The sequence below is a fragment of the Drosophila guanche genome, unplaced genomic scaffold (genome assembly GCF_900245975.1).
Source record: "Drosophila guanche unplaced genomic scaffold, DGUA_6, whole genome shotgun sequence".
NCBI lineage: Eukaryota > Metazoa > Arthropoda > Insecta > Diptera > Drosophilidae > Drosophila > Drosophila guanche.
Window position 1 is genome coordinate 3507101 of NW_022995754.1, and position 27687 is coordinate 3534787.

General features: G+C 43.5%; 2 protein-coding genes across 5 annotated transcripts; both read left to right on the forward strand.

Annotated features, from left to right (window-relative positions):
- The first annotated feature begins 251 nt into the window (after positions 1-251).
- Positions 252-26498, forward strand: LOC117588863 (LIM and SH3 domain protein Lasp). Of its 4 annotated transcripts, none has more exons than XM_034280366.1 (8): positions 252-885; positions 15163-15257; positions 23124-23256; positions 23348-23483; positions 24601-24826; positions 25148-25830; positions 25976-26238; positions 26294-26498. In XM_034280366.1, exons 1-8 carry the CDS (start codon positions 817-819, stop codon positions 26471-26473), a joined length of 1785 nt encoding a protein of 594 aa, XP_034136257.1. In that variant the 5' UTR covers positions 252-816; the 3' UTR covers positions 26474-26498. The 4 variants fall into 4 exon arrangements, with proteins under 4 accessions (XP_034136257.1, XP_034136258.1, XP_034136259.1 ...); XM_034280367.1 differs by having other exon boundaries at positions 24601-24814; XM_034280368.1 differs by lacking the exon at positions 24601-24826 and having other exon boundaries at positions 256-885; positions 25141-25830.
- LOC117588870 (POU domain, class 3, transcription factor 2) lies at positions 26447-27356 on the forward strand. The gene has a single exon (XM_034280377.1). The coding sequence runs from the start codon at positions 26480-26482 to the stop codon at positions 26876-26878; it is 399 nt and encodes a 132-aa protein (XP_034136268.1). The 5' UTR covers positions 26447-26479; the 3' UTR covers positions 26879-27356.
- Positions 27357-27687: the final 331 nt, after the last annotated feature.

Sequence of the window (27687 nt, forward strand, 5' to 3'; positions counted from 1 at the left end):
ACGCTACTGCTAACTAATTTTATTTTCAAATTTTAAAGCCGATAAGTCCCGCTTATCGCACTAATATACCGATATTCATGTGTACGATGTATGATGTTGCAGACTCATACTTGCAACGCAGAAGTGAAATTTCCTCTACCATTTCCCAACAGGAACAAATGTCCCATTCACAATAGACACAGTTCACAATGGGAACTGGTTTTTGTTTTGCTTCCCAATTTCGTTCTCTGTTTTCCCAGTCCGCTTTCAACCGTCATCCGCGCGTCATCTAAAGTTTTTTCGGCGAACAAACCCACGAAACAGAACACACAAGTGCGCGCGTCGCTTACCTGCAGCGCAGTCTCAACAGCCGTCGAAATAAAAAAGCAAAAAGTACGAAAAAGCCGAGTGATTTAGGTGCGAAAAAAGTGTAGCTTACAAAGGAAACCAGTTGTGGGAAACCGAAAAGATTCTGTGATTTGTGACTAGTGTCAGAGCTTCGAAAATTTACGTTTCGATTAATCAATCAGATTCTAGCATTTAGCCACAACACGAAAAAATTGTTTCATTCCTTGTTTTATCCCCTGTAATCGTCGTCGTCGTCGTCGCCCGGTACCAGCAGCCCCCTACAATGCAATATTGAGGGGAAGTTGAGCGGAAGAAACGTGAAAGAGAGCAGTGCAAAATTTGGAGAGTTTTACAGCGGTCCTGTGGCCCCATAGTTCGGTGTAAATAAAAGTGCTTATACATACACACAGTGCCCCGCCAATCGGTTGCTGGATCTTCCGAAAAAATAGTGCAGAGGCAGTATAAGCAGAAGCAGAGCGAGGATCGAAGATGAATAAAACCTGTGCTCGTTGCCAGAAGGTGGTGTACCCCATCGAGGAGCTCAAGTGTCTGGACAAGGTATGATTTGTGAAGTTATTTTCAGTTTTTCAAAGGAAAAAAGTGCATATGTTTCCATTCCGTTTTCCCACTATTCCACGGCTGTTGCTCCTTTTGTTTTATGCCGCTGCTTCTTCGCACTTGTTAAGGTGCGGCGGGCGTTAGAGCGAGACGGCTATCTAGCACATGGCAAGCTGGATCTGATCTCTCTGCGCTCGCTCTCTCTGTCGCTCTCTACCCCCCATTGATCATGCGTGCCTTTTGCTCTGTTCTCGGTTTATTATCCTATGAATTCGTATAAAAAAGCTGTTGGTTTGCCTTTCGTTTCTTGGAAATAACGGCACAGCACTCGTACGTGCGTGTGTGCGAGTGCTGCTGTGTGTGGGTGAAGCAACAAATTTATTCGCCAACTCAGGAAATTGAAATTTGCTGCTTCCGCTAGCAGAATTATGCTCTCGCTCCAGCTCTCCCTGTCTCTGGCGCCTTATTTTGTGATCTTTCTGTTGCTGCTGCTTGGTCGAAAAAGAGCAAACAAAAGCAAATCCGTTGACCGACCTTGAGCGCATATTTGAGCGAGACTTGAGACCAGTTTTGTTTTTCTTCTACTGCGTTCTCACTCACACTCACACATGGCGGGCTTTCTTTCCCGTCGTACTGCTTATTGGTTTATGCTTAATTCCAGTTTATTTTTATTGAACTGTTGTTTGTATTTCTCTTGAAGCGCCAACATCACCTCATACCCCCAACCCTTCTTCATTTCTCGCCCTTGGCTTGTCGGCCTGTCGCTGTCTCATGTTTTGTTTAATTTTCGACTCTGTCGCTGATAACGGGAATACGAGACGCCGCAACCAGACACAAACATTTACAAAGCATAACCACAGCTCCGTCTCCCCCTTTTTTCGAATCCATCATCAGATTCCAATTGGCATTCCGCCGCCACCGCCTAGTTCTTGTTGCAATCAGGCGATGGAACGTGTCAATCTCGAAACTAGTCCCCTCCCGCTCTAACTTCCTAATTGTAGAAAAGTTACATGTTTTATAAGGTAGGGGTAGTCCCGTTTTACATGCTTGACTGCCTTACCTTTTACTTGCATACCTTGATTTTGGCGTTACTCTCTGGCTAGATACTCGATCTTTACAGCTGCTGCTCCGGTTTCTGTTCTCTCTCTCTCTTCAGCTGCTCTCTTCTACCTACAGATCTCTTCAGCGAATTCTTCCTACTCTTCCCCCCTCCCACAACAGCTTCTAATTATACACAATGGAGTAATAGAGAAGAAGAATAGAAGTCGGTTATAAAATATTTATGCTATTCTGTCTCTGAATGGTGCGTACTTACGTGTGTGTGTTTTAGCTAATGGAAATGTTGAAACCTGTAAATATACAAAACAGCAGACAGGCAGACAGCCGATGGAACAGATAGTAGGGGAAACACTGGAAGTAGGCGTAAGAGATAGTGGGAGGGGATAGCTAGACGTGTTTACCTTTACATGAAATTGCATTAGTTTTCTTCTTCTTAGTTCGCCAGTCGTTGCGTGTCTTGTTAGGGTGTGTCATGTGCACTCTGATGAAATAATCATGAATTTCATAATAGTACGTAACAAAATGTTTGTTTTAGCTGGAAGTACAATCAAAGCTTAATTCTCATGGGACTTACTTGCTGGGGGACATTTTGTATCGTGGGGTATTTATTAGTCAGAAATCATTACCTCATCTAAGGCCAGTTGTTATTCAATAATACATCATCTAAGGCCGTAATTTCGAATGATTATAATTTTTTGAGTGAATCACGCTACTTACTAGGCCGAAAAAATATATTTCCTCTTCTTACTATTATTGAATCACCCTACCCATAGAGCTAGAGGCTACAAAATGGGGGAGGACTGGGGCGCGAGCGGCGGTACTCTTTCCATTAGGATTTGCTTTGGTTCCTGTTTCTACTGCTATCTGCACGTGACACATCCTGATATAGAAATCGATACTCGTGACAGCAATAAACGGGCATTTTATACCAATTATCGTATCTCTTAGTATCTCTGTCTTCTATGCACACACTCAACCAAACAGACACACACACGCTGTGGCACGCGAATGCATTTGGTAGAAATGGCTTTTTGAAATGTCCCGTTAAAGTTTTGCGGCTCTGTGCCGTCGCATCGCTGCCGGCGCTTTGTTAATCGATTTTTGATACCGAAAAATTAAAAAAAAGGAAAAACGGAAATAAAAAATAGAAAACGAAAAGTGGAAAAAGAAGAATCAGAAGCACAGAAGCCGAAAGAGAGAAGTCAACTTGTTCCGTTTGTAGCTGTCGCTGTGGCCTGTCGCTTCTGTTGCCAATTTCATTTATCTCTGAGTTTTATTTGTGTGTTCCTTCCTGTTTCATTGCTCTGTTGTTCTTGTTGCTGATGATGTGGTTTATACCCTGTAAAAACTGGGGGCTTCTTTAGTGTAATAACACTGGAAGGAATAGAGCCTGTAGCTGAGAGAGGGATGCTGGAAAGGCTCTTCTAAGACCTTATTAAGGAACTTCTTTAGCGATTAGAGGATTGGTTAGTGAACAATTAGAGTTTCTGTTAATTGAAGGGTATCCGTTTAGTCAGAATACTCTACCACTCATAGCACTTTTCATTGTTGTTTCATTTGAGTTTTATTTTGCACGAAATTTGTGGAGTTTGACTTTTGCTTTGGGCTTTGTTTGGCTTTCCAGCCACACTTTCGGAGGATGAGTGTGGAGTGGCTGGCGTAGGACAGGCAGGGGGGTCTCGCTGCTTATTTCATGCTCACAAGGAAAGTAAATGACCTCTTTGTTGCTTTTGCTGTTGCTGTTGTCACGTTGTCATGGGCATCGGTTAAACTCGACAGGGAGAGACAGAGAGGGGGACGCATAGGAACGTGCCAGTTTTTTTGGCCAGCTTTTTCTGGCCAATTTCGTTGAGCACGAGTCGTCGTAGTCATCGTTGGCGACAAGCGGACAGAGAGATGCAGAGAGCGACACAATGAGAGGCAGCGAAGCATCAAACATAAAAGCCGTCCGCCATTTGACTTGGTTTTCCACTTAACGAGAAGGGGGGGTCGCGGGTCGCTGGCCCCTGCTCCTCGGTCTGTCTCCTGCCATGGCACACATTTTGCCACAGAAATGGGCAGCGATAAATGCTAAAGCAGGCCGGCACTACTATTGCTTGTGTATTGCCCTGTTAGTGGTATTAATTTTTGCATCCTTTCAAGTGACAAATGACTACAGCAACAAACTTTAAAAAGAGAGAGGGAGTAAAAGAGAGAGTGCGCTATTGTGTGGGCTTGTGTCTCTCAAGCTATGCATATTTCGGTACATACAAGGTTAAGCAGTGCGGCACTGCTAACAGTTATTAATGCATTGGCTCGCATATGTCTCTCTCGCACTGCCTCATCTTCCCTTTAATCTACCTTGCAGTGGACCGTCTTATGTCAAGAAGGAGAAAAAGAATAAGTGGAAGAATGACAATAACTTTATATGTATTTATTTATTTGCATATATTTTCTCTTCACTCTTCACTGAGCGCAGGCAAGCAAGCAGTGCAGAGACACAGAGAAAGAGAGAGCCTCTTCACCCCACTCACTCAGTTTGAAGAGACAACTTCAAAACTAAAGTTCACTTTTGCATGACAATCAATTTTTCACTCTGTTGCTGCTGTCGGGGCTTGGATGGGCTTTGAGCACTCGAAAGGGGTAACGGGTATGGGTGGAAATGGGAGTGGAAAGAGAGAGAGGGTGCATCAAGTGAGGCATGAAAATAAAAGTGGTCAAGAAGCAACAGCAACAGCAGCAGAGGCAGAGTGACAGATGGGAAGCAGAGAATCATGTTTTGACTTATCGCTGTCTTTGCATCTCCTTATCGTCATTTCCTTTGCACTGCTCTTCCTCCCTCTTTGAGTAGAGTGGGTATCCGTACTCTTCGTACTCTTCTCTCTTGCTGAGAGTACCCTCTTCATTGTCTTTTTTTGTGTGAGAACTTTTGTGGCCTGCGGGCCTCAACAATTATGCAATTGTCTGCAACGACCCCCAGTCCTTCCCTACCGCACCCTCTCCACTCACTTTCATTTCACTTTAATCTCCCTCTGTGCTCTTCCCTCTCCTAACTCCATTCACTTTCGTTGCAGTCTAATCTGCGACTCAATCTCTGCCGTTAGTTTTTCTCCCTCTTTTTCTGCTCCCATTTCCACTCATTGACATAATGTTCCAATTAGACTTGGGTTTCATGAGCTTCTTGGCTTGCCAATTGCGAAGATGACAGAAAGTCAAAAGGCAAAACCAGAGTAGAGTAGAAGAGCAAGAGAGCGCCATAGAATTTGCTATGCTTCAAGATTTCGCTTTTTTCTTTGTAACAAAAATGTTCCAAAAATAAATGCAGAAAAAAACTCTACTTTTGTTCAATTCTGAAAGTGGATTGTAAGTTGTTGTGGTTGTTGGGGAAACTTTAAATAGAGCTTCTGACTGGGACTTCCGAGCGCCTATGTGTATGCTTTCCATCCAATTAAACGTTTCCCATTGTTGGTTTTTACTTTGTGTATTGTATAATTAATTTCGATGCTTAAATTTTGACTAATGACCGAAAGAGGAAGACGAACACAAATGATTGAAGAGCTCTTTTTGGTCTTAGCTGCTGTTGCTACCTTTTAATCGTTTGTCTTCCTTTGCTCGCTCTCTCACTCTGCCTCTACCCCGCACTGATGGTTTCCTGTCGCATCTTTAATTGTCTCTGTCTCCCTCTCTTGTTTTGTCGTCGTGAATTACAATTCCATTTATGTTAATGCGTATTTTCTTGTAATTTGTTGTGCTTTCAGCCCATCTTTTGTCTCTTCTCTATCTCTATCTCTCCACCTCTTCCTTTGTCACTTGCAATCACAAGTGTGGGTAGAATGAACGATCCAGCCAGCCGCAGCCACAGCGACGCACTTACTTGGCTCTCTCTTGACCTCTTTCCAGATCAGAGAGCACTCGAAAGAGAGAAAGAAGGGGGAAGCCGGAGCAAAGCCTCCTCAAAAAATTGCTTTGTTTAAATTCAATTGATCTTTATTAACTCTTCTGAGCTGGGGGAGGAACTGAGGGAGGGTGCTCTGGATCACTCAACGACTCGTGTAATGTCCGCAGAGGGGAAACAACTTGAACTCGTGTCTCCCTCTCTCCTTATTCTCTTTGTTCTTGCTCTTCCTGCAGAGTGTATAGTTTTGTGCGAGCATTTTGTCAGGCAGGGCAGAGATGCTGACTCAATTTGATCGATCTGGAGGAAGGGTATTTATAGTTTCGGTGCAGCAGCAAGAGTTATTTTTATTGGAAGCATTTGCATTGCAAGGCATGACTTTTCGTCATCAGCCAATTGATCCCCGCATGGGGTTGCAGTTATGTCGGAAGGGGGAGGGGGGGGGGGGGCGTGTTTGTGTGGATGGGATGTGCGTGTGGCTAAGTTTAGCTCTTTTATTGCATCTGCCTTTTTCTAAGGAGAAAGGGTGGGCAGGGAGTTGGAAATGGAGAAGTTCAAGTGGTTGCTTGACTCTTGTGCTGCTGCCCTGCACTTGAGGTTTCTTCACGCTGTCCCTCCCCCCCTCTTGCACTCACTCTGCTGCTCTTGTACTTTTCCTTCGATTTCCCCCTCCAACTTTTGCTCTAGTTGTCACTTAAATAGCGTTTCCTTTTACAGCGAAATCTCTTCTATTATTCAGCTTTGCTCTACATTTAACCTCAAGCCGCATTCGGCTGCTTTGCTGCTGTGTGCTCCACATACAAAAGTTTCGCTTGTACTCATTGTGTGCTGGCCCCCTACCCTGCACTGCGCTTGCTCTCCCTCTCTGTCTTAATTAATAATTAAATGGCAAGCTTTATTCCAATATTAAGTTCCCTGATTGGATAGGAAAACTTTTAACCAGTTTGCTAATCTTTTAGGCAAAAATCAAATGGGAACTACACAGAAAGAAGGAGGTGAAAAAGGGAAGGGACAGACTGCACTTCATTTCATTCTGTATGTGTGTGCGTGAGGGTGTCTGTGCTTCCAGGGAACATGTGACAATCCAATGGAAGTTTGAACAGAGATAGTGTAGCTTGTGGTTGCAAGGGGAAAGAGCAGCGCAGAGCGTGGGGAGTGTGCCAATGTGTGAAGTTTTGACGTTTATAAATTAAACAAACAGAATGTAAAAACGTCAGCAGAATTCAGCCAGATATAGAGAGCGAGAGAAGAAGAGCACAGAAGAGCAGAGTCAGAGCCCAGCGGCATTTCGTATTGACTTGGCTAATTGAGTGAAGCGAAAAGCAAATGTGCAGCGGGGAGCGGGTGCAGGGCAAAGTCACCCCATGGCAAGAAGTGTGAGAGTGTATGTATCTCCTGCTCTCCTAAGCTGCTGCTCTCTTGAGTGATCCTTCAACAGTAGTTTTGAAACACAAATCACTCTCCAATTAGCCTTATCCCTCATCTTACACTCTTCGAGTGAGTTTTCTTGGGAGTGTTGGAGAAACAGCCATATGGCAATCGTTAGACCCTCTGATCCGCCTGCACAGAAGCAGCTGGTAGGGGAGTATTTTCTTCCATCCATCCATATATCAATATGCCGCTGCTCCGAAAGAAACAAGTTGGTAATTCCCTATTTGAGTAGCGCTAGCGAGAAGGGCAAACAGACATCATTTGATTGCAAGTATGTAGGAGGAAGGGGAATTGCGGCTGCCATTGAGTCTGTGAGAGCACATTAGATGGTGGGGGGGATTTCCTGTCTCTCTGACGGTTGCTCTGTCTCAGTCACTCTCCCCACGTGAAATCAAAACCCACTTGCATTTGGCAGCTGCTGCTGTCGCTTCGTCCTCTACACCACTGCTTCTTCACATGGCACTGCTTCGTCTCATTGCTTCCTCCCCTCTTACATCACTTTGCCCTCTAAAACGGCTTCTGATGCTTCCTCTTCTACTACGTCTGCTGGTGCCTCTGCCTTTACTCCTACTTCTACTCCCACTTTTGCCTCTGCTTTTGCCGACTAATGACGCTGACTGCTGCGATATTTGGAAGTTGTAAATGATGAGGGTAGGCGGGGTACATATCACACACTTCCTACACCAACACACACACACACACACACACGCAGACATAAACACACATTTGCTTGATAGGGGAGCACAGCTGATGAGGCGGAAGTGAAAGCGACGAAGCAGAATTAAACTGCCTTCATCTCGCTCTCTTAAGCTTAAGCTTTCATGCTAAAGTGCTCACACACGGTCACTGCCACTGCCACTGCTGCTGCTGCTGCTGATGCTCTTCCCTTTCTTTCTCATTTCTTGTTTTTTGGCATACAGTTCAAGTTTTTGGTCAATTTAACACGCTCTGGATGTGGATCTGCACCTTTCCACGCTCTGCTTACCACACAAATCTCTGCGGTCTGCCCATAAGGTCAAGGTGGGATCTACTAAAAATGAAAAATGCTGTTTTCAGTTGTCAAATAAAACGAATTGTCAATTCACCGAAAGGTGGAATGAGTGCAGTAAACCGTAAAGTTCAGTAAGCAGTTCACTGGTGACTCATGCAGTTGATCTCTGTATCTCCTCATTCTCTTTTTCGCTTATTTACAGCTGATTGATATTCTTGTCTGTCTGTCTGTTGTACATTTGCAGTGTCTCTGTCTCAGTCTCGCTTTCACAGCTGATTGATCTGTCGCTCCGTCGCATTCTCACCCGCCTTATATGGGTGGCCTCCACACACATGACATAATTGTCATTATCAACAACAGAAACAAAAACAGCAACAACAACTGTACTGTTGAGCGTTGAGCAAATGGCTGAAAATGGTTTTAATTGTTGCTTTTCCATGAAGCGTGTGACGTGACGTGACCAGACCCAGACCCCGTTTTGCCCGTTTAAAGCCCAAATTTGGTCAAAGTCTCTAATTGAATGTTTATCTAACTTTTTGTTTGAACGAGTGTGTTGAGTGTGGTTTGCTTATGCAATTTTCCCTCACTCTTTGCGGCGCTTCATGTTTTCCCATTTTCACACGCTGCTGGGAAATGCTGCGGGTAGTGGAGGGAGTGCAGTTGTGTTATCTTTTTGTAGATCTCTCGCCATTAATGGGGGATCTGTGCATCGAACATAATTCAATTTCAATCAATTGAGTTTTTTTTTTGGGTGGTTTTACTTCGAGATAATTATCAAGTGAGAAATTGAGAAAAGCAAAATAGAAGATGGTGGGTAGGGGGTCCTGCGTCTTTGGAGGGAGCCATAAATTGAATTTTATAGCCCAGACAAAGTTTTGGAGCAACTTGGAGTGCCGCCTTTGTGTTTTTCGAGTTTGAGTTTGTGGAATGAAAACTGGAACTTTTGCTTGTAGATTTGTGCAATTATTATGCACATAACAACACACCCAACTTCCACATTCATCTACATTTCCATGGCGGACTACAGACTGTCGCTCGTCATATATGCATACAAGGCCTGGGCCTGTTGTAGTTTTTGTTTTTCAATCAAAAAAGGCGAAAAGCTTACGCAATCCTACAAGCGAACACACACACGACAGGCAGAGTGAAGATAGATTAACTGCAATTGGAGACACGGGAAGCACTCGAAATAATGAACAGAAATCAGTGAGGGTATTGCTTATAAGGCAGATAATAACTCCAGGGTACTCCAAGGTGTTGCAATCTCATGGATTGGAAATTGTTTGTGTTTTTGTGATAGCCTCAGACATTCCTCAGATCACGGACTGATATGATGTTCCCAAGTAAATCAACAGAGAATTAACAATAGAACTTATTTTTCTAAAGATATGAAGTAATTCCTAAGAGTTCTCAAGTAAATCTACTTTTTTATAATATGTGTATGTATCTTAGTTTTCTGAAGAATTTCTTAAGTCTATTTAGTTACGAGATAAAAGATAAATCCATCCTAGAATGTGAAATTATTTATTATACATATCTATCATTTCTGATGAAAGCTTGGATGGGGCTCCAAGGTATGGCAAAAAATACATTCCTAACATCTGAAGTCATTCCGCAAGATAAGATCTCTTCGTATTGTGCGGTTCCCAAGCAAAAAATCTCCATGGAATAAAAACATATGGATCATGTTCTCTTTCAACCTCATTTCATACTCCACACTCTGGCCCTCGCCCTGTCTGTCGCTCATGTCACACCATCATAGCGGTAAATGAGATCCCAAACAAAAGCAAAAATTGATTAGAATCGCAATGATTTTTTATGATTATTATTGTTTTTTTTTGCGCCCCTCCCATCTTTGTACATATTTGCACGTACACTCGCGCGCATTCGAATCGAATCTGAGAGAATCTCAGAAAATGACCAAATAATTTGTTTATTAATTTCGTTTATTGTTTGTTGCAGTGGTGTGTGCCCACCAACAGAGCAGCGTCTCAATTTACTTAAGTTTCGCTTTTTGGTGTAGGAGGGAGAGCGCGGCAGTTGGAGAGCGGATGATTCACTTTCCAACAATGCTGCGGCTGCTTTTCATGTGTGTGTGCCGAAGTGGAAGGACGGAGTGGGAAAAGAAGCGACGCTTGGCTGCGTGAAATTGTTGTTCTTTATTTTTAGTCAATGGAAATGGCGATAACTTCATTTGTGCTTTGCTTCTGGTGCTTCGCCATGCGCTGCTCTTTTTCTACGGCTCTCTTCCCACAGCTTTCTTTGAGTGGTAACTGTTGCTGTTGTTCTTCCGACTGATTTGATTGTTGTTTCTTTTTTTGCACTGCTTGTTCTTTCTACTGCTTTCCATATACAGCTTCTGCCCACTCTTTCGACTAGCACTGCTCATTCCTACTGTTTTGTATTTGCCTCCCTCTCTTCTTTTTTTTCTCTTATTGCTGCTGTGACCATTACCATTGCTGTTGTTTCTTTCTCCTCTTTGACTGTGTCTTCTTGCTGTTTTCATTAGTGGCTCTATGGATGCCATGGTTACGCATAAAAGAGAAAGAGGGGAAAAAACAAGAGAGCGAGATGTTGAGAGACAGAGAGAGAGCGACTTTAAATCATGATTAATCTCGCATGTAAAGTTGTAGAGAAGCGCTTCCACTGCTTAACCCCCGGGCCGCCCGGCTCCTACAGCTTACAGGCCACCTCACTCCGTTGATTTGGTTCATAACGGTACCGGCTATGCATAACAGCATTTTAAACGTTGTTCTCTCCAGACCGCCATCGAGCGTCAAAGTTTAATTTGTGCTCAAAGAAAAGTGGGAATTCGGACAATGGACCCAAACATCATTTCATTTCTTCTACTTCTCGCTTGCGTCCCTCTCTCTCTGTCTACCATCTTTAGACCCCCGCTGAATGGCCAATAGAGTTCGTTTCTTTTCTCTCTCTATTGACCAGCAAAAACAAACAAAGACTTAAAAAAAAAAAACAAGAACTAACAATGCGAATCTGGCCTTGCAGTTTGCTCTCTCGTGTCTCGTGTCGTGTTTGCCATTTTTCCCATTTGAAATGTTTATTGTCTAAAAGTTAGGAATAGAAATACTCTTATATTGAGGGTATATGAGATTTGAGAGAGATTTTAGAGAGAGACTTTTAAAGGGTTGGCAGAAGTTATGGCCCTTTGGTTTATGTTTGCAGTTTTAGGGTACTTTTCGCTTCTCATTCTATACTCTTATTTTCTTAAACAATCGAATGACAAAACTATTCAGCAGACTATAAAAAAGAGTAGCTTTCAATTGCACTTCAACTGCCACAAAGCGGCAAAAGGATTTATGGCCTCACAAACTAGTGTAAATGATGTTGAAAAGGTTCTTGGAAATTGTAAAACAACAAAAGACCGGGGGACACAGGCACTCTTTAAACTTGAAACCCCTTAAGGACAAGTGACAAATCACTATTTAAAGGTACTTCCTGCTCAAGCACATAAATGTGCCCCATACATCACCTTTCCAAGCGAAAGCTGGCTGCTCCCAAAGGTAACAGAAATGGTAGTGAAACCCTTTTCTATGCCAAAAAGTACATCCATTTATCACCAAAGTTCATCGGCTTCCAACAGCAACGACGAAAATAAACGAAATCTTTGCTCCAGTTCCTGGTTTCCTATGCAAATTAAAGAAATCACTTTGACACTTGAAGACTCTACGCTTTTGTTGTTGCTTTTTTGGACTTTTATAAATAGTTTTGTTTTTTTTGTTAACAATTTTTGTGTGTGTTGTGGTTCCTTTTGTTGTTTGTTGCTGCTGCTTATTGCCCTCATTTGTCATTCGGTTTACTTTTGCCCAAACCCCCGGCCGAACCCTGCCTCAATGGTAATCCGAGCGTCAATCCACTTCACTCTTCCACACCACACACCGAACCGCTTGGTCTTTGCCCATTGTCTTTGACCATTTCGTGGCTCATGCCAATTGTTTTTATCAGCTGGAACAAACGTTCGTTGAAAGCGTGCAAATTCGAATGCAAATTTAACACCTCCTCGTCGTAGCCGTCGTCGTGGTTGACAAAAAACAACGACGAAACAACAACAATAACAATAGACCCAAAAGAAACAACAATAACAATTGCACAACAGCAATTCAACAACAGAAATACAAAACCCACCAGCAACAGAGGAAGGGTACAGAAGCATTTGCTACCCCTTTTTGGAGATGGATTTTTAACTCTTCCCTTAGAAGATTCACGTCTTAGCAGATTATTCCCTCTTCTGAGATTTTTCCTTTATAGATTTTTCCTTGTTCTGAGATTTTCCATTAGAAGGATACTTTCAGTTTGAATTTCTCCCATTTCGGAGTTTCTTCCCTTAAATAATTAGTTCTTAGATTACAGATTTATAGATTCTTAGATACATAGATTCCATCGGAAACGAGATATTTTGCTCTTTGCCAAATTCATCATACCCTTTCTTGCAGGGTATCCCAAGAGGAAAGAAACATTTAACTTGTGTGAAAATTGAGTCGCAAATTGAAAATCAAGACGAGAAGCACAAACATGTTGGGGGCACAAAAAAGTGGGTTAAAGCGAGCAGGGAAAATTGAATGCATTTGAGGAAGAGGGAGAGTGAATGAGGGACCAACAGCCAAAATGATTACCTCACTGCACCCATTCAGACACACACACACATACAGAATGCACACACACAGACACACACACCTACATCCACAAATGGAGAGACAATAAAGTCCATACATCTGCGGTGGGGCTCTGAGACTGTTACTGTGACTGCATTTTGTGTTGTGTTGTGTTGCGACTGTTGTGAAAGTGAAAATGAAATTGAAATTGAAATTTTCATGTGGTCAAGCACCCAGAGCAGCAGAAATCAGTAGCAGCAAGCAGTAGGCAAGCAGTAGCCACAGCAGCACCCAGCAGCCGCAAGCAGTCGTATATCAGAGAGAAAGGGAAGTCATTGCCAGTGGATATACACTTTGGAAAGGCATATTTTCTATGTAATAAGGCAAAGGAGATTCTAACTGCAAATATTCACCCATTTGAAGGGTTCTTTCTTCAGAGCTGTTGCCTTTAGGTACTGCTTCTAGTAGTCGTTCTCCAACGAAAGGTTCTTTACTCTGCCATTTTTCCTTGCTTCATTTTTCCATCAAGAAAGTCTGCCTTTCCAAGGTTCTACCTTCAAACAACACTCAATCGATATCGAATTAGTTATTACCATTATAACACTCTCTTTGGCATGTAGTGTAGTGCCTTTCTCTCTTTTGAAGCACTCTCTTCTGTGGAATGCCCAACGGTAGTTCGCTCAATATTTAACCCCTGTATTGGCCCCCTGTTACGCATGCGCGCCTGAGGCCCTGTAGGGCCCTGAGCTGGGAAGCCATTTACCCAAATCTGAGCTTTAAAGAAAAGAAAAATCTGATGATTTATTTGGCATGCCCCCAACTTTTGGGAGGTCAAAAGATTGTTTCGCTTTCAGCTTTCTGTCTTTTGCTCTCTGGGTGTGGAATGTGGTGTGTGGCAAGCTTTAGCTTGCTATCAAAATAACAATTAACTATCACATGTTGCTGCTGCGGTCTTTTTTCTTTTGCTTTGGCCTACACTTTTAATTGTGGCTTAAACTGGTTTTATTTTGTATTTTTTGCGACAGCTTCCAGATGCAGACGCAGATGGCAGAGACCAGAGGGAGCAGCGCGTTGAAAGCCAATTAGGAAATATTTTTAACTTGGCATCTCTCTCGGTGGCTGCCACAGACACAGCCACAGCCACAGCCACTCTCTCTCTCTCTCTCTGTGTCTGTCTCTTGATAATCCGCAGACAAGTTAATCGTTTGTTGACCTCCCATCACATCGCATCCACTCCCCACCCATCAAGGATTGAGAGGAGTGCGAGTCTCCTTTTTGCATTGCGGTTTCGAGAGTGTTTTCGTTGGCAGAAATTTGCATAACGCGTTGCAGCAGACAGCAGTTGCCACATGCCACAGACTGCATTCAGGCTAAGAACTCCATCAGAAAGTACACTCCCAACTCCATTCGCTCTCTCCGTCTTTCTGTCGCTGTGGCAGTTGTAGTGCCGGGCTCTGTGGCAGCCTCTTTAGAGATGCATCTGCCAAGAAGTCACCACAAATCATGCAGCATGCGAGTGCTTATCTTAACAGTTATCTCAATGGAACGGTACTACTACTACGTTCACATGGGAAACGGGTACTACTACAAACTACTGTCTCGTACAACAGCTAGAAATGGGTGCCACTACTGTCTCGGATACCATTAAAAATATTATATGCTGCAGATAGCCTTTTACTGGCTGTTTCACACCTTCAGCTATGCTGATTTTTTTGCCATTAACTGAGGCTTTATCTAGGGGTTAGCTTTCATCTAATGCTTCCTACTTTTCGTTGCTTTATCTTTTGTTTATTTTCTGCTGAAGTTTGCAGTCAGAGCTCGGGGTTTATCTACAATTTTAGTACTCTTATATCATGCCTTGAACGTTCCTTGATCTTTGCTGAACAACTTTGTGTGTTAAAGCCTTTTCTTGCTGCTTTTATTTATAAATGTAAAATGTTTTCTCTTCAAGCCCTTGCTGGAAATTGCCTAAAAAGTTACGCCAGATGAAAGTATAAGACTTTTTTGTCTAGTTTTTATCTCCCAAATCTCCTGCTTCTATTCTCTTCTCATTTTCTCATTTCTCTGCCAATTAAATGTTCAAAAAATAAACCATTCGAGTGGAGTTCTTTCTGCTTCAGACTTGGCTTTAAGTTTGCGCCAATTTTGCTAACAAGCAAACAGCAGAAACAGCAAAGGGAAAGCCCAAGCAAAAAATCCTAATAATAATATTGCATTCTCAACAGTTTCTCTTCGTTGCCTTGCGTACTATTCTCTCTTTCATTTCATTTGGTTTCTTTTAACATTTGTTCTCCGTTTCTTTCTGCTTTCAGACATGGCACAAAACGTGTTTCAGATGCACAGAATGCGGCATGACGCTCAATATGAAAACCTACAAGGGCTACAACAAGATGCCCTACTGCGAGGCGTAAGTACAACAAACAAGGAGAAATACAGCCCAACCCTTAAAGCAGAACCCAGCCCAGCCCAGAATTTCCGAAGGGGGGCAATCACGACCCGCGGCGGGTCTTCTTTTGAGAATGTGATGAATGGGTGGGGGGTGTCCCGGTGTAGCTTGGTCAACCTTGATTTAGTGTACCTTTCCTGCCTTTCCTTTCTTTCTCCTCCCCAAAATTCTCCTGCTGTAATCTTCATTAGTGTCGTTTATCTAATCGCTAAAGAGAGAGGGAGAGAAAGAACGCGGCAGTGGGAGCAATGGGAGTGGGTAAAGCCATAGAGGAACAGATAAGGGACCCACGGAATTTGCTAAAAAAAATTGCAAAGTTTCTTCAAAACGAAATGCAGTTCCCATTCGCCAGCATTCAAATGCAGCCGCTCCATTACTCCATTTAAGGTGAAAAAGGCAGCAGCAGCTCCAGCTCCAGCTCCTCCTACTTCGCTTGATTTGAGGGGGTGGCACGAGTACAGCAGATGGTCACACACAAGCAGAGAGAGAGGGCGGAACTGGGAGTGGCAGCAGCAGTGATTGGAATGCGGAAATGCAGTTGTTGAGATTAGAAAAAAGGGAGCAGACACCTGCACTCGACAACAACAAAAAATGCTGCGACTTGTTCATTGTTTAACAAAACACTCAACGTTCCTCATTTTATTTAATGGGAAATCTATGGATTTATTGGAAATTCAAATGTAATCAGCAGCGAATTTCTGAGACTTTAAGCATTGGCTTGCGCTCAGAATTCGTTTATTTTTGCATGTCGAAGAGCTTTGAATATTCTGAAATGTCTCTTATCCCTTCTGGCTAGTTACTTCTCTTGGAATTCTGCGAATTTATACAGACTGCGGTTTGTATTTTTAAATGTGTAGAATAATAGTGCTGCCCCCCCCCAGCTCTGTCGTTGAGTTTTACTCGAGGACTTTTGTCGGTCTTTTGCTCGTTTTCCTGAAGGACTGTTTCCTTTGCTGCCTTCAAATCGCGATTTTTCCCTGTTGGGAATGTGTGCCACATGGGAGGAGTTCTTGCACCCTGTCATGTTTATTGTTGCCACAGACAGAACACACACCCAGCGACGAGGAGCAAGTGTTTTGCTTTGTATTCGGACAAAACTTTGACTCTGGACTCCGAACTCCTCTTCCAAATTTGTTGCTGCAGTGCGTGGCTGCTGCTGCTGCTTCTGCTGCTGCATTCGTTGGCCTTGAGCCAAAGGCCTAGGGGGAAATGAAGGGTAGAAATTGGTTGTATCCTGGACAGCCAGGACTACTGATCGTATTCCTGCTGCTGCTGCCACTGCTGCTGCTGCTCTAATGCAGATTTATTGTGGATGCCACCGCTGCGGGAATAAAAATTCCATGCGGATTGAGTTATGCGTCCGTTAGCTCCATTGCGCAGTGTGCCCCCCAGTGTGCCCCCCTCTACGCCTCTCTCTGTCTCTCTGTTTGTGCAACATTTCAGTGATGTCATCGCCTGCTGCATAAATTCTGCAGTGTGGAAGGAGGCAGGCAGGCAGGCAGGCCAGAGCTTGTGCCGCTTTAGCGGTAACGCCCCATTTTCCGTTTGGCACTTTCACTGCATTTCCTCGAACCGCTTTGCACCTTCTATCAAACCGAATGTTGTCTGCCGTCTGCCAGCCTGGTGCATGCCCCACAGAGGCGCTGCTCCCTGATTACGTGACGCCACGTACCAAGGAGTCGTGTTCCCTTTGGCTGTCTTTCTGTCTGTCTTTCTTACTTGCCTATTTTCTACTTCTCCTCTTTCTTCCTTTTCTTGCGGTGCCTTTTCCTACAGCTTTGGACTAGATTTTCCCTGGACTTTTCCCGGGCTTCAACGTACAACTTCAGCATTTTGGTTTGCATTTTATAATTGCTTGAGAAGTTTCTTGGTTCTTGGGTTCTCTTCTGCTGCTGCTGCTTAAAAGATATTTCCAAGCAAAGTTTTCATAGCTCTCATACGAGCAAGAGAGGTCACAGAGCGGGCTCCCCCGGGGGTCAAGGAGGGGGGCAGGTTGTTCTTCCTCTAGGGAAAACACGATGGCCATAAATTATGAAGTTCATTCGCAGGATACAAGTAAATGAGGGAAACATGCAATTAAACTTAGCAGAGGGAGGCCACACATGCTCAAACTCGTACTCGTACTCTTATGTGACCCCAAACTAGTGCCAGCAGACGGCACTTTGATTGGTAATTGGATTGAAGATGAATGCATGACAGAAGAGGGTAGACAAATGGACTGGGAGTCGCCATAAAAGTTATAGCCACAAAGGATTAATAGCGCAATTACGTGGGCAAGTCACGAAAAGTGGAACGAAAAGTGTGTTTTGTAGGCAAAATCTGCTCCACAATCTCTCCTATTCCGAAACACTGTCATAAAATGATCTTTGATCTGCTTAGAGCTAAATTTCTTCACAGTTTTTTGAGTAGAAATAAAAGTATTGTCCCAAACGGACTACACATTCAGCATATTCCCATGCCTTAAAGCCTACCTTCCATCTGTGACCATGCTCAAACAGGTATCTATATTTGCCATTCAAAAGGAATTACATACATTATGTGCCAGCAATTGCAACACAACTTTGAACTTTGAGCATGGTTGTGGGGTCTAAAATTTCGTTGTCGTTTTCCAACAAACTAAACTTTCTCCCTGCCCTAATTGCATCTTGAAGTCTCGGTGTCTCGGAGTCTCCTAGTCGTCTGCCTAAGCCTTTTGACGGCGGGACAGGCCAGGACATGCCAAGAATTGCACACACACACACTCGTAGATGTAGCCGTTCATTCGGTTTTTGTATGCAACATCCAACTCGGGGACAATACATTACATTACATTACCTTCGACTGAGGTGGAAAGGAAAGGCTCCCCCTGCACATTTTAGTTGTGGAATTGAACTAGAAAATAACGAGAGAGAGAAAGAGAGTGGAAGAGAGAGAGCGGAAGACACACAGATGTTTACAATGTCCTCTTTTTCCGGGCTTTTCATTCGCATTCATTGGGGCTAAAACCCCGTACAAAAAACAAAAAAAAAGAGAAAATGAAAATAATATAAAGCGGAATAAGAACATGAACTGAACTCTTTTTCCGAATGATGGGTGGATCCCTACATGCTGTACGAGTGGATATATGTATATCATTGGCATTTATTTATTAACATAAAAACCCAGTGAACCATGGTCATGCCACCAGCCCCACATGTGGGTGCCCACTGTCCCCGCCCACCCTGTGCCACATTCCTTGTCTTCTCTTCTCTTCACTCATTTCATTTGTATTATTTTTGTATGTTGTGAACTTTCGTTTTGAAATGCGGCTTAAAAGAGCCACCAAACAATGATGTTACGGGGTCTATATACATATGTGGTATATATTATATATATTGGGGTATTACCTATATATTCGCTTGATTACTTAAGCCTCACCCTGTCGCTGGAGGGGTTGGAGGCCTCTTTTCAATTACCCAAAAAAAACGAAACCGAAACCGAAGCAGAGACAGAGACAGAGCTTTGTCTTTTGTCTCATTTTGTCGCTTCCGAAATATTGAAATGTGAGATGTGGGAGTGGTCTCGTGGCTATCTTTCTTTAAAAGCTTTAAACACGCCATGCGGTGGGGAGACTCTCCTCTCTCTATCCCCTCTCTCTTCTCTCTCTGCCGACTCGAACTTTTGTATTCACTATGATTGAGTCGCTGCAACGGATTATGAATGCAGAATGAATACCAGATGATGATGAGGTTTTATGGATGCGCGTTGATGGGCCAATGCCAAAAAAACTTTTTTTTTTGCGGGTGAGGGCGCACTCTGTGGCAGTGGCACGATGCTGGGGCGGGGGCAGTGTAACAGTGGATAATCGCGTTGGGGAATGGACATGCATTTAATTTTCAATTTTGAACGCTTTTCGCGTAAATTATGTGTGAAATGATTTCTCTTTTAGTTATGCAACGAAATTCGTGTATGGAAATTAAGGGAATTACTTTTTTGAAAGGGAATTATCTCTTTCGCAGAGTAGAAAGGGAGATTTATATGCCTTAAAAATAGATTAAAAATATCATTTAATATGTGGTGTAAGTTTCAGTAAAGTTGCAGTATCCGATCGGCCAGTTTTATTTACACTAAATTGTTGTAAATTATGGTAGGATTTATTCAACTTTCTTGAACAAAAACTTGCTTTAATTAGGAGACCCCAATCAGTTACAACTTTATAGCTTCTCCTCCTTCCAATCTCTGGTCAACTTCTTATCATTTAATAGTCCCCTTCTTGCCCCTCCACCTCTATGCTCTATATTTTGATCCATTGCACAAGAACAATGACAACAAAAGACTGTCATGGGGAGAAGGAATGGTGTGACTGGTAACTGGACACCAATCGGCATTGCCAGCTCTACGGATTGTGTTCCACATGCAACAACAAAAATAAACTAAAACTGAAAACTGTAAACCAGAAAAAATATGTTGACATCCAATGAATGTCCAAACAGTTTTCATTCTCCACCAGAGGAGTAAATGGGAGAGGGGTGTGAGGGGTGCGGGAGCTGCTGCTGATTCGGATTGGCGTTGCGTCTGGGTTTCTGTTTGGATGGATAGATGAATGTTGTTGATGGTGTGGTGTGGTCGGTCTGCAACATTGGCAACAGCAGCAGCATCAACCGCACCACATGATGTAGTCGTCCACCGCTCGATGGGTAGGCAGGAATCCAGGTCTCTCCTTCAAGCATCAACATCAATTTGCGTTGGGAAATCATTAACAGGCCCAGGCGGTAGATGGAAATGTGGCAGATTTGGGAATAGAGTGGACTATGGGATACCCTGGAAAGGATATACACAATTGGGAGAGGAATTTATTTAACATTTCTAAGATTATAGTTGTTCTTGGAACAAGATTTTTGTCCACAGATGAATTTTCCTCATGCTTTTCTTATCGCAATTCTTGCCCCCTATTTTGCACAGTGTACCTAGCAATGATGAGAAGCAGGAGCGAGAGAAGTTTTTCTTTCTGTTGCTCCTTCTTCATCGTGTCTCTTGCTCTTTTTGTTGCCGTGTGTGTGTGTGTCCATTGTTTGTGTATTGTTTACAAATAAATTAAACTTCTTTGATAATAAAAAGTAAAACAAGAGCAAAAGCTCCACATAATAATAAAAAAGGAGCAGAGCAGCAAAAACAATTGCATCATACGCAAACACACACACAAGCACAACAGACTCATATGGATTGCCACCACGCCTCTGCCGTGTCTGTTCCATCACGATGCCCTGCGTTGTTGCTGGTTGATCTATTGGGAACGTGCTGAGACATCCGCTCTTGCTGCTGGTGCTGCTGCTGATGTCCGCCAATGTCGCCGGCGGGCGCTTAAGCATTGTTATGTCATCATTACCAGAGTTGCCACCAACAGTAGCAGCAGCTGAAATGTGTGCCACAAGCAGCAGCAGCAGCAGCAGCAGCAGCAGCAGTAGCAACAAGAAACAACAGTGTGTGACCGGACCAAATGTGAAACGGCAATGCGGCGGACGCTGCACTCTGCGGTGGCTTTTGCTTTTGGCTTTGTCTGTACTTATTTATGCCCCCACACCACTCCATTTGCCATTCCATTCTCATAGCATTCCCCTACCCCTACTCTCTCTCTCTCTTTCTCTCCAGCACTCTTATACTCGCACACGTATTGAGCGAACGATAAAGCAAAGCTTACAGCTACAACAATGCATTAGTGCTCTCCATTTTGCTCTTCGCTTTGCTCTTCTTGTTGCTGCTGTTCTTGTGTTACCCTGCATAGGTAAACGGTGTAATGGTTCTTCAACTCTCTTCGAGGGTATCAACGCTTCGACTTTCAGCATTCCCATTTCTTGTTTCTGCTTCTAATAGACCTGCATGCATCGCTGGTCTCTCTTTTGCTCCTCCCTCTTCCTCTGCTGCTGCTGCTGCTGCTGCTCACACGCTTTGGTCACATTGAACGGCCTTGTACTACAATCCACCTTCTATCTCTGGGCACCTTTTGTGGTGCCATATGCGTACGCTTACACGAATGCCCGTGTGTGTGTTTCTCAATGTAATTCCTCTACATTCCAATGCAATTTCAGCTTATTGTCACGTCTCTCCCCGCTGCCCGGCCTTCCGTCGGTACACTTCTGTCACTCCTCCCTCCCTTGTTAGCTCCCCCTACTACTTATCAGCAGCACTTGAAGGCGCTAGAGGGGCGCCAGCGCTGGCGGCGATTAGAAGAGAGAGAACTTTGGTAAAATGACCATAAATATTTTATAAAGCCAATTGACTTGCATGCAATTACGTATAGAGTATGGGCCTGACGGCGTAATCAGGTATAGGTTAGAGTATGGGGGGGGAGGTTGCACTCCATAAAAGTTTATCAACCTTTCTGCCGTGGCTGTGGCTGTTGCTGTGCTTTATGTGTGTGTGGTTGCTATCGTTCTGTTCAGTTATCAGTTCCGTTGATTTGTTTGTCTCTCCTGCAATCGATCGATCGATCGATTAGACCACTGATGGGTTAAACTACTCTCTACATTCGCGCGCAGTGTCGCCTGGCCCTCAAAAAGAACAAAAAAGTGCTAGCTAGGGTCGGGTGGGGTCTCGGAGTCGATGAATGAATGGCTGTGCTGTGCCCTGCATGTTCGTGCATGTCGCTGGCTGCATACTTGCATGTGCGTGTGTGTATGTGTGTGCACTGCTTGTGTTTGTCCATTATGATTACTTTTGTATAACACATGCGAAATGCTGCCATGCCTTGCCTGCCCTTTGCTGCGGCTGCCACTCTGCTGCTGACAATAACAATAATTAAATTGATGTATTAGTCTATAGGGGGGAAAGCTGTTGTGTGTGTGTGTATGTGTGGCACGCATAAAATATCACAGCTTTTGTGCTTGTACTTTCCTCGTTATTCAATTTTTTTTGCTCTTGTTTTTTCTCTCATCAATTTCGATTAAGATAACAGTAAAGTAAGCAAACAGTAAACACAGTGAGTGCTAAAAGTTTATGAATTACGGTTTAATTTGTGCATTTGTTAAAAGATTGCAGTATACTTTTCGGTTTATGGGTTTGATTTTGAAGTTAATGAGATTTGGAATTGGAAGTAGTCCTGCAACAACCTGAAGCTTGGTTTGATTCCATTGTTCCTTCTCTTCGTTGTACATTTCGTCTCTCTTAGCTTAAGTTTCTCTTTATAGGAGCCTCTTCTCTTCTGTTGCTCAACCGTAACCTATTCTTATTGGCTCTCTTTGCTTAAGTTTGCTGCGGTTTTGCTGTTTTCAATCTAATTTTTGAGAGAAAAAGATCTGCACATCTTAACTAACTTTAAACCATGAAATCAAAACCTCAAAACTATTCTGTGGTTACATATTTTCCCTGATAAATTCCACTTAGCCACAGAGAAATCTCTGGCATTTTGACATTCCGTTATCCGCCAGCGGGTGAATGAAATGCAAAGTCAAGCCACACCAAAATTGTTGGCTGTTGCTGTTTTAATTGATAAAAAATAAAGAACTCCTCCGCTGTGGCAGCTGTTGCTGCTGCTGCTGGGGGGAGTGGAGCGAGAGGTCAGAGGTTTTCACACGAATAAAACAGAAATCAGTGACTAGGCAACAGGGACCAGATGGATGGTCTCAAGCCCTGCAGCAGCGGACGGCAGGCGGCTCCCACTCCACTGGCATGGCTCTGAAATCCGAGTGAATCTCCAGCTGCATGGCAAATGTGCAGCGCTTTGGCTGGCTAATGGCCCGCGGGGCAGTATACCGAACAAACTTTATCTGTGTGGCAGGCAACAACAGGCAACAGTAACGGTCCACATGCAAACCCTACTCTAACATTTTTCTCATTCTTTCTCTCTCTCTATCTATATTTTTCGGACGACAGGCATATACCCAAGGCCAAGGCAACGGCAATCGCTGATACGCCCGAATTGAAGCGCATTGCGGAGAACACGAAGATCCAATCGAATGTGAAATACCATGCGGACTTTGAGAAGGCCAAAGGCAAATTTACACAGGTACTCCCCCACATTCAGTGTATGAGAGGTTTTAACTGTACTAATTGTTGTCCGCCCACCCCCCATTTCCATTCCCATGAACCTCTGAAAGGTGGCCGATGACCCGGAAACGCTGAGAATCAAACAAAACACGAAGCACATATCGAATGTGGCATATCATGGGGATCTGGAGAAGAAGGCAGCCATGGAGAAGCAGCGCGGCTCCGCTGAGGTCTCCGATAGCAGCAGTGAGTACCGTTTCATTACTTCTCCCTCCTCCTTCCTTTCATTATTTATCTATAAATTTCCCCTTCACACTTCCAATCATCCTGTACCTTTGTTTCTGTATCTATTTACTAAACGCTTTATTCTCGCTCATTCGTGTGCAATAATTGTTTGTTAGCTTAAGTTTTTCTCTTGGAATTAATTTATGTTTGGAATTCAATTGATTTAATGTGTTTATAATTGTCAATTGACGTCATCTGCATGCAATGGCAATCGCAAGTTTGCAATGAAGCTTAACTAATGGTTAAATAGCAATAAAATAGAGCCTTCCCGTGACAGTGGTTAAAAAGTGTTCAAAAATACAAGTTACAAATTGTGAAAATCGAAAGAAAAGTGTCAAATTAGTATACAAATAAATATGTGATATGGTGCATGAGTTTTACCACACTAATCCTACTATAGTGTTAGAAAACTAGTGAAATATATATATAAATCTATTTTTTTGTTTGATAGAAATGCATTGTTATCTATTGTTTCAACTGTACAACATTTCAATTATTATATTTGATGAGTTTTCTTCCTAAACTGTCTTAATTCCTGACTTTCCAACACTTTTATTATCCACTTTTCAACTCCAACTTGCGTTACATATTTTTAACACTTTTCTTTATGTAAATCTTTATGCATTATCATTAAACCACTGTGCAACACTCATATGTATCTTTTTTGCATGTGTGGTGCAGCATGGAAATTTATCCACCATTTTCCATCACATTTCCATCGCTCTATCGCGTCACAACTGTCACACATTGTCATTAATATTGATTATAATTATGTTTTCTTTGTATTTTTTTGTTTTTGTTTTTCTACACTTTTTTTTGTGTCGGACTTTATTACATATCATTGGTTGCCCCTCCTCCCCATCCACATCAACAACAACAATCATTGAACAACAAACGACAATTGTCGCATAATTTGTGTGCTTTTCTGAACTACCGTTAACCTAACGACGAAACAACACACATACAAACACACACGCTACACAACACCATACTGCATTATACAACACTAACAACAAACCAAACTGTGGAACTCTGTGGAACGTACATAAAAATCAACTAAAATCGAACAAAATCATAGATGAATCGGAATATTTCTCTGAGCAATTGGCAGCTGAACAATTCTCGCAATATGCACCCACAGCCACATCACCCATACCGTCAGCAGTAGCAGCCACAGTGCAGCATCACCAGCAACAGTTGCAGCAGCAGCAGCAACAGCAGCAGCAACATCACTACCAGCAACAACAACAGCTGAAACACCAACAGCAACAGCAGCAACTGCAACAACAGCAACACCAACAGCAGCAACAACAACAACAATTTCTACAACAGCAACAGACACTGCCACCGCCACCAATACAACATCAGCAATACAACACAGCGGCCATAACACCCACATACCAACAGTTACAACAACAGCAACACCAACAACAATTGCAACAACAAGCCAACAATCAAAGGCAGCAACAGGCACAGGCGCAACAGCAACAACAACAACAACAACAACAACACGATCCCTATGCACACTATCAGCAGCCACAGGCACTGCGCCAACAGCAACAACAGTTGCAACAGCAACAGCAAGCCATTAAACAATCGTCACATCTGTATCCCACAGCACAATCGCAGCAGCCACAACAGCAGCAGGTGAATCCCTACAACGAGATGCGCTCGGCCATACTCCAGAATTCGCATCATCCCAGTGGCAATGCAGTGGAGCAGGTGGCACAAGTGCATCCTCAGGTGCAGCAGCAGCAGCAGCAGCACAATCCCACTACAGTGACAGCAGTAGCTTCAGGGTCACATCATAGCCATTTGAATAATAATCCCAGCAATGGCGGCACGGTCAACAGCTATCATAGCGTCAACAGCAACAACAATGGATCCCAACAGATGCAGATGCGTCGATCGGTGGCCAGCGCAAGTGTCTACGATGGCAGCAGCAACAACAGCGACATTAGCCAGCAGCAGCAGCAGCAGCAGCAGCTGCAGCAGATGAGGAGCAAGCACAGCGGAACAGCTGTAGGAGGAGGAGCAGCAGGTGGTTCCGGCTCGGGATCAGCCATACAGCAGCTCTATGCCTCACCCAATTATCAATCGGTGACGCCATCGGAGAATGCTCTAAATGTGGTCAATGGACACGTGTCCAATCATCAGCAAAAGATGATGCCCGTTGGCAGCAGCAACATTGGAAAGATTGCCGACTATGATCCACTGACAGATGGTCCAAGGGGGGTGCCAGGCTCTGGTAGATCCACGACAACGCTGGTCTATAGCTCCGACCCGCAACAGCAGCAGCAGCGAGGTGGTAAGTAGGCGGCTAGGGCTAGCTGGTAGTTCAATAGACCGCTTGATGTGTCAACCCATCATCTCAGTCATTTGTGTCCTTGTCCCAGACATAATCCTTTAAAGAGAACATTCTTCAATTCATTATTTTGTGTTTGTGTCTGTAGGCAATAGTGTGTATCCCAAGAGGATTGGCTCTGTGACGGATATTGATCCAGCAAATGGCATCTATGGCTCGTTGAGTGGCGCCGAGCAGGCCCACGCCCAGAAGCATCAGCAGTACTATGCACAGGTGCAGAAGATGCAGCAACAGGAGCAGCAGTTGCAGCTGCAGCAGCAACAAATACAGCAGCAGCAGATGCGACAGCAGCCATCGTATGATTCCTCGATGCAGGCGAATCAATCGCGTCAGAACACAGCAACAAATTCGGTAAGTGGAAGACCAAATTCAGGCAGAATTCTATCTAAAACTCTTTCCTTTGCAGCGCCTCTATAAGGCCATCTATGACTATGAGGCGCAGGACGTCGATGAGGTGAGCTTCCGCGAGGGCGACATCATATACGAGGTGGAGTCCATCGATTCTGGTTGGATGACGGGCCGTGTGGAGCGGACGGGAAAGACCGGCATGCTGCCCGCCAACTATGTGGAGCATGCGGTTATATAATAGGGAATGTTCTACTACTGCTGCTGCCGCCAGCAGTTTGTGGTGATCCTCGTCTGCCTGCTCTACATCCTCCTTGTGCTCGTGTTCTTTGTGAATGTGTTTCTCGCCGATCGGAATATGCACACGCATCTCATGATGAAGAATGCGGGCCACCACGGACATGGACACGGCGGCGGCGGCGGAGGAGGACTTGGAGCTGGTGCAGGTCCGCCTGTGGGAGGACACCACAATCCCTACGACATGCATGGCTATCCGCACTACAACAACTACCATCCGCAAATGGATCCAAAGCAGCAGCAGCAGCAGGAGCTGCTACGCAAGACACCGCCCAATCCGAACCAGCAGCAGCCCGAGCAGGACATTTACTCTTATTTCAATCACGTATTTAGGCGGCGACGTCGATGAGCAGCAGAAGGGAGAAGTAGATGTAGGATGGACCAGGATCCTATCCAAAATTTGTACCACATTAAATTATTATTATTTCGATAAAAATTATGAATATATACGAGAATATATATAGCCAAAAGCAGATTGTGTAAAAAGTGAAAAGGGTTAAAAATGGATCCAAAATCCGTGACGAAACAAGCTATGTTTCAGCTATGAATCGGGCACGATCCAATGCATTTCCGATACGATGCGTAAATTTATGTAGCGAGCGACCAAGCCACGAGCCAACAGTTTGCATTTATCTACAGCGAATGATGTTCCATAAATGGAATCAGCAACATTTATTAGATACAGCAGATATTTATTGATCGATATATACAGCTGATTAATCAGATAAACTAGATATGCTATATAGAGCTAACCCCCCCAATCAACATATACAACAGATATCAACGGATATATCTACCATATATAGATAGCTAAAATAATGCTTCGAAACTACAAAATTTGTTCTAATTTAATTAGATATTCTCTCATACAAAAAACAAAAAAACATCAAACATATAATTATGTTTTTTCTAGGGCTTTTTAAAAGCTTCGCCTTTATGCCGATTGTTCAGATTGTGCATATCGCGTTATCCCTACAATTTTTGTCAATTTATCCAAAAGAAAATAGAGACAGAAAATCAAAGGATAAATTTGTTCTTGTTTTTCTTGTGTGTTTTTTTTTGAGTATTGTGTTAGGTATATAAATATTGTTTATGTTTCCATATGCTAAACATTATATACATTATATAGGATATATATTTATGTATATTCCGATCTAC

Bases quoted from the DNA above. Each gene is read 5' to 3' on its own strand.
- LOC117588870 (XM_034280377.1), top strand. From the start codon at position 26,480: ATGTTCTACTACTGCTGCTGCCGCCAGCAGTTTGTGGTGATCCTCGTC.
- LOC117588863 (XM_034280366.1), top strand. From the start codon at position 817: ATGAATAAAACCTGTGCTCGTTGCCAGAAGGTGGTGTACCCCATCGAG. The intron at 886-15,162 runs GTATGATTTGTG...TTCTGCTTTCAG, and splicing joins AGCTCAAGTGTCTGGACAAG to ACATGGCACAAAACGTGTTT. The intron at 23,484-24,600 runs GTGAGTACCGTT...ACAAAATCATAG, and splicing joins TGAGGTCTCCGATAGCAGCA to ATGAATCGGAATATTTCTCT.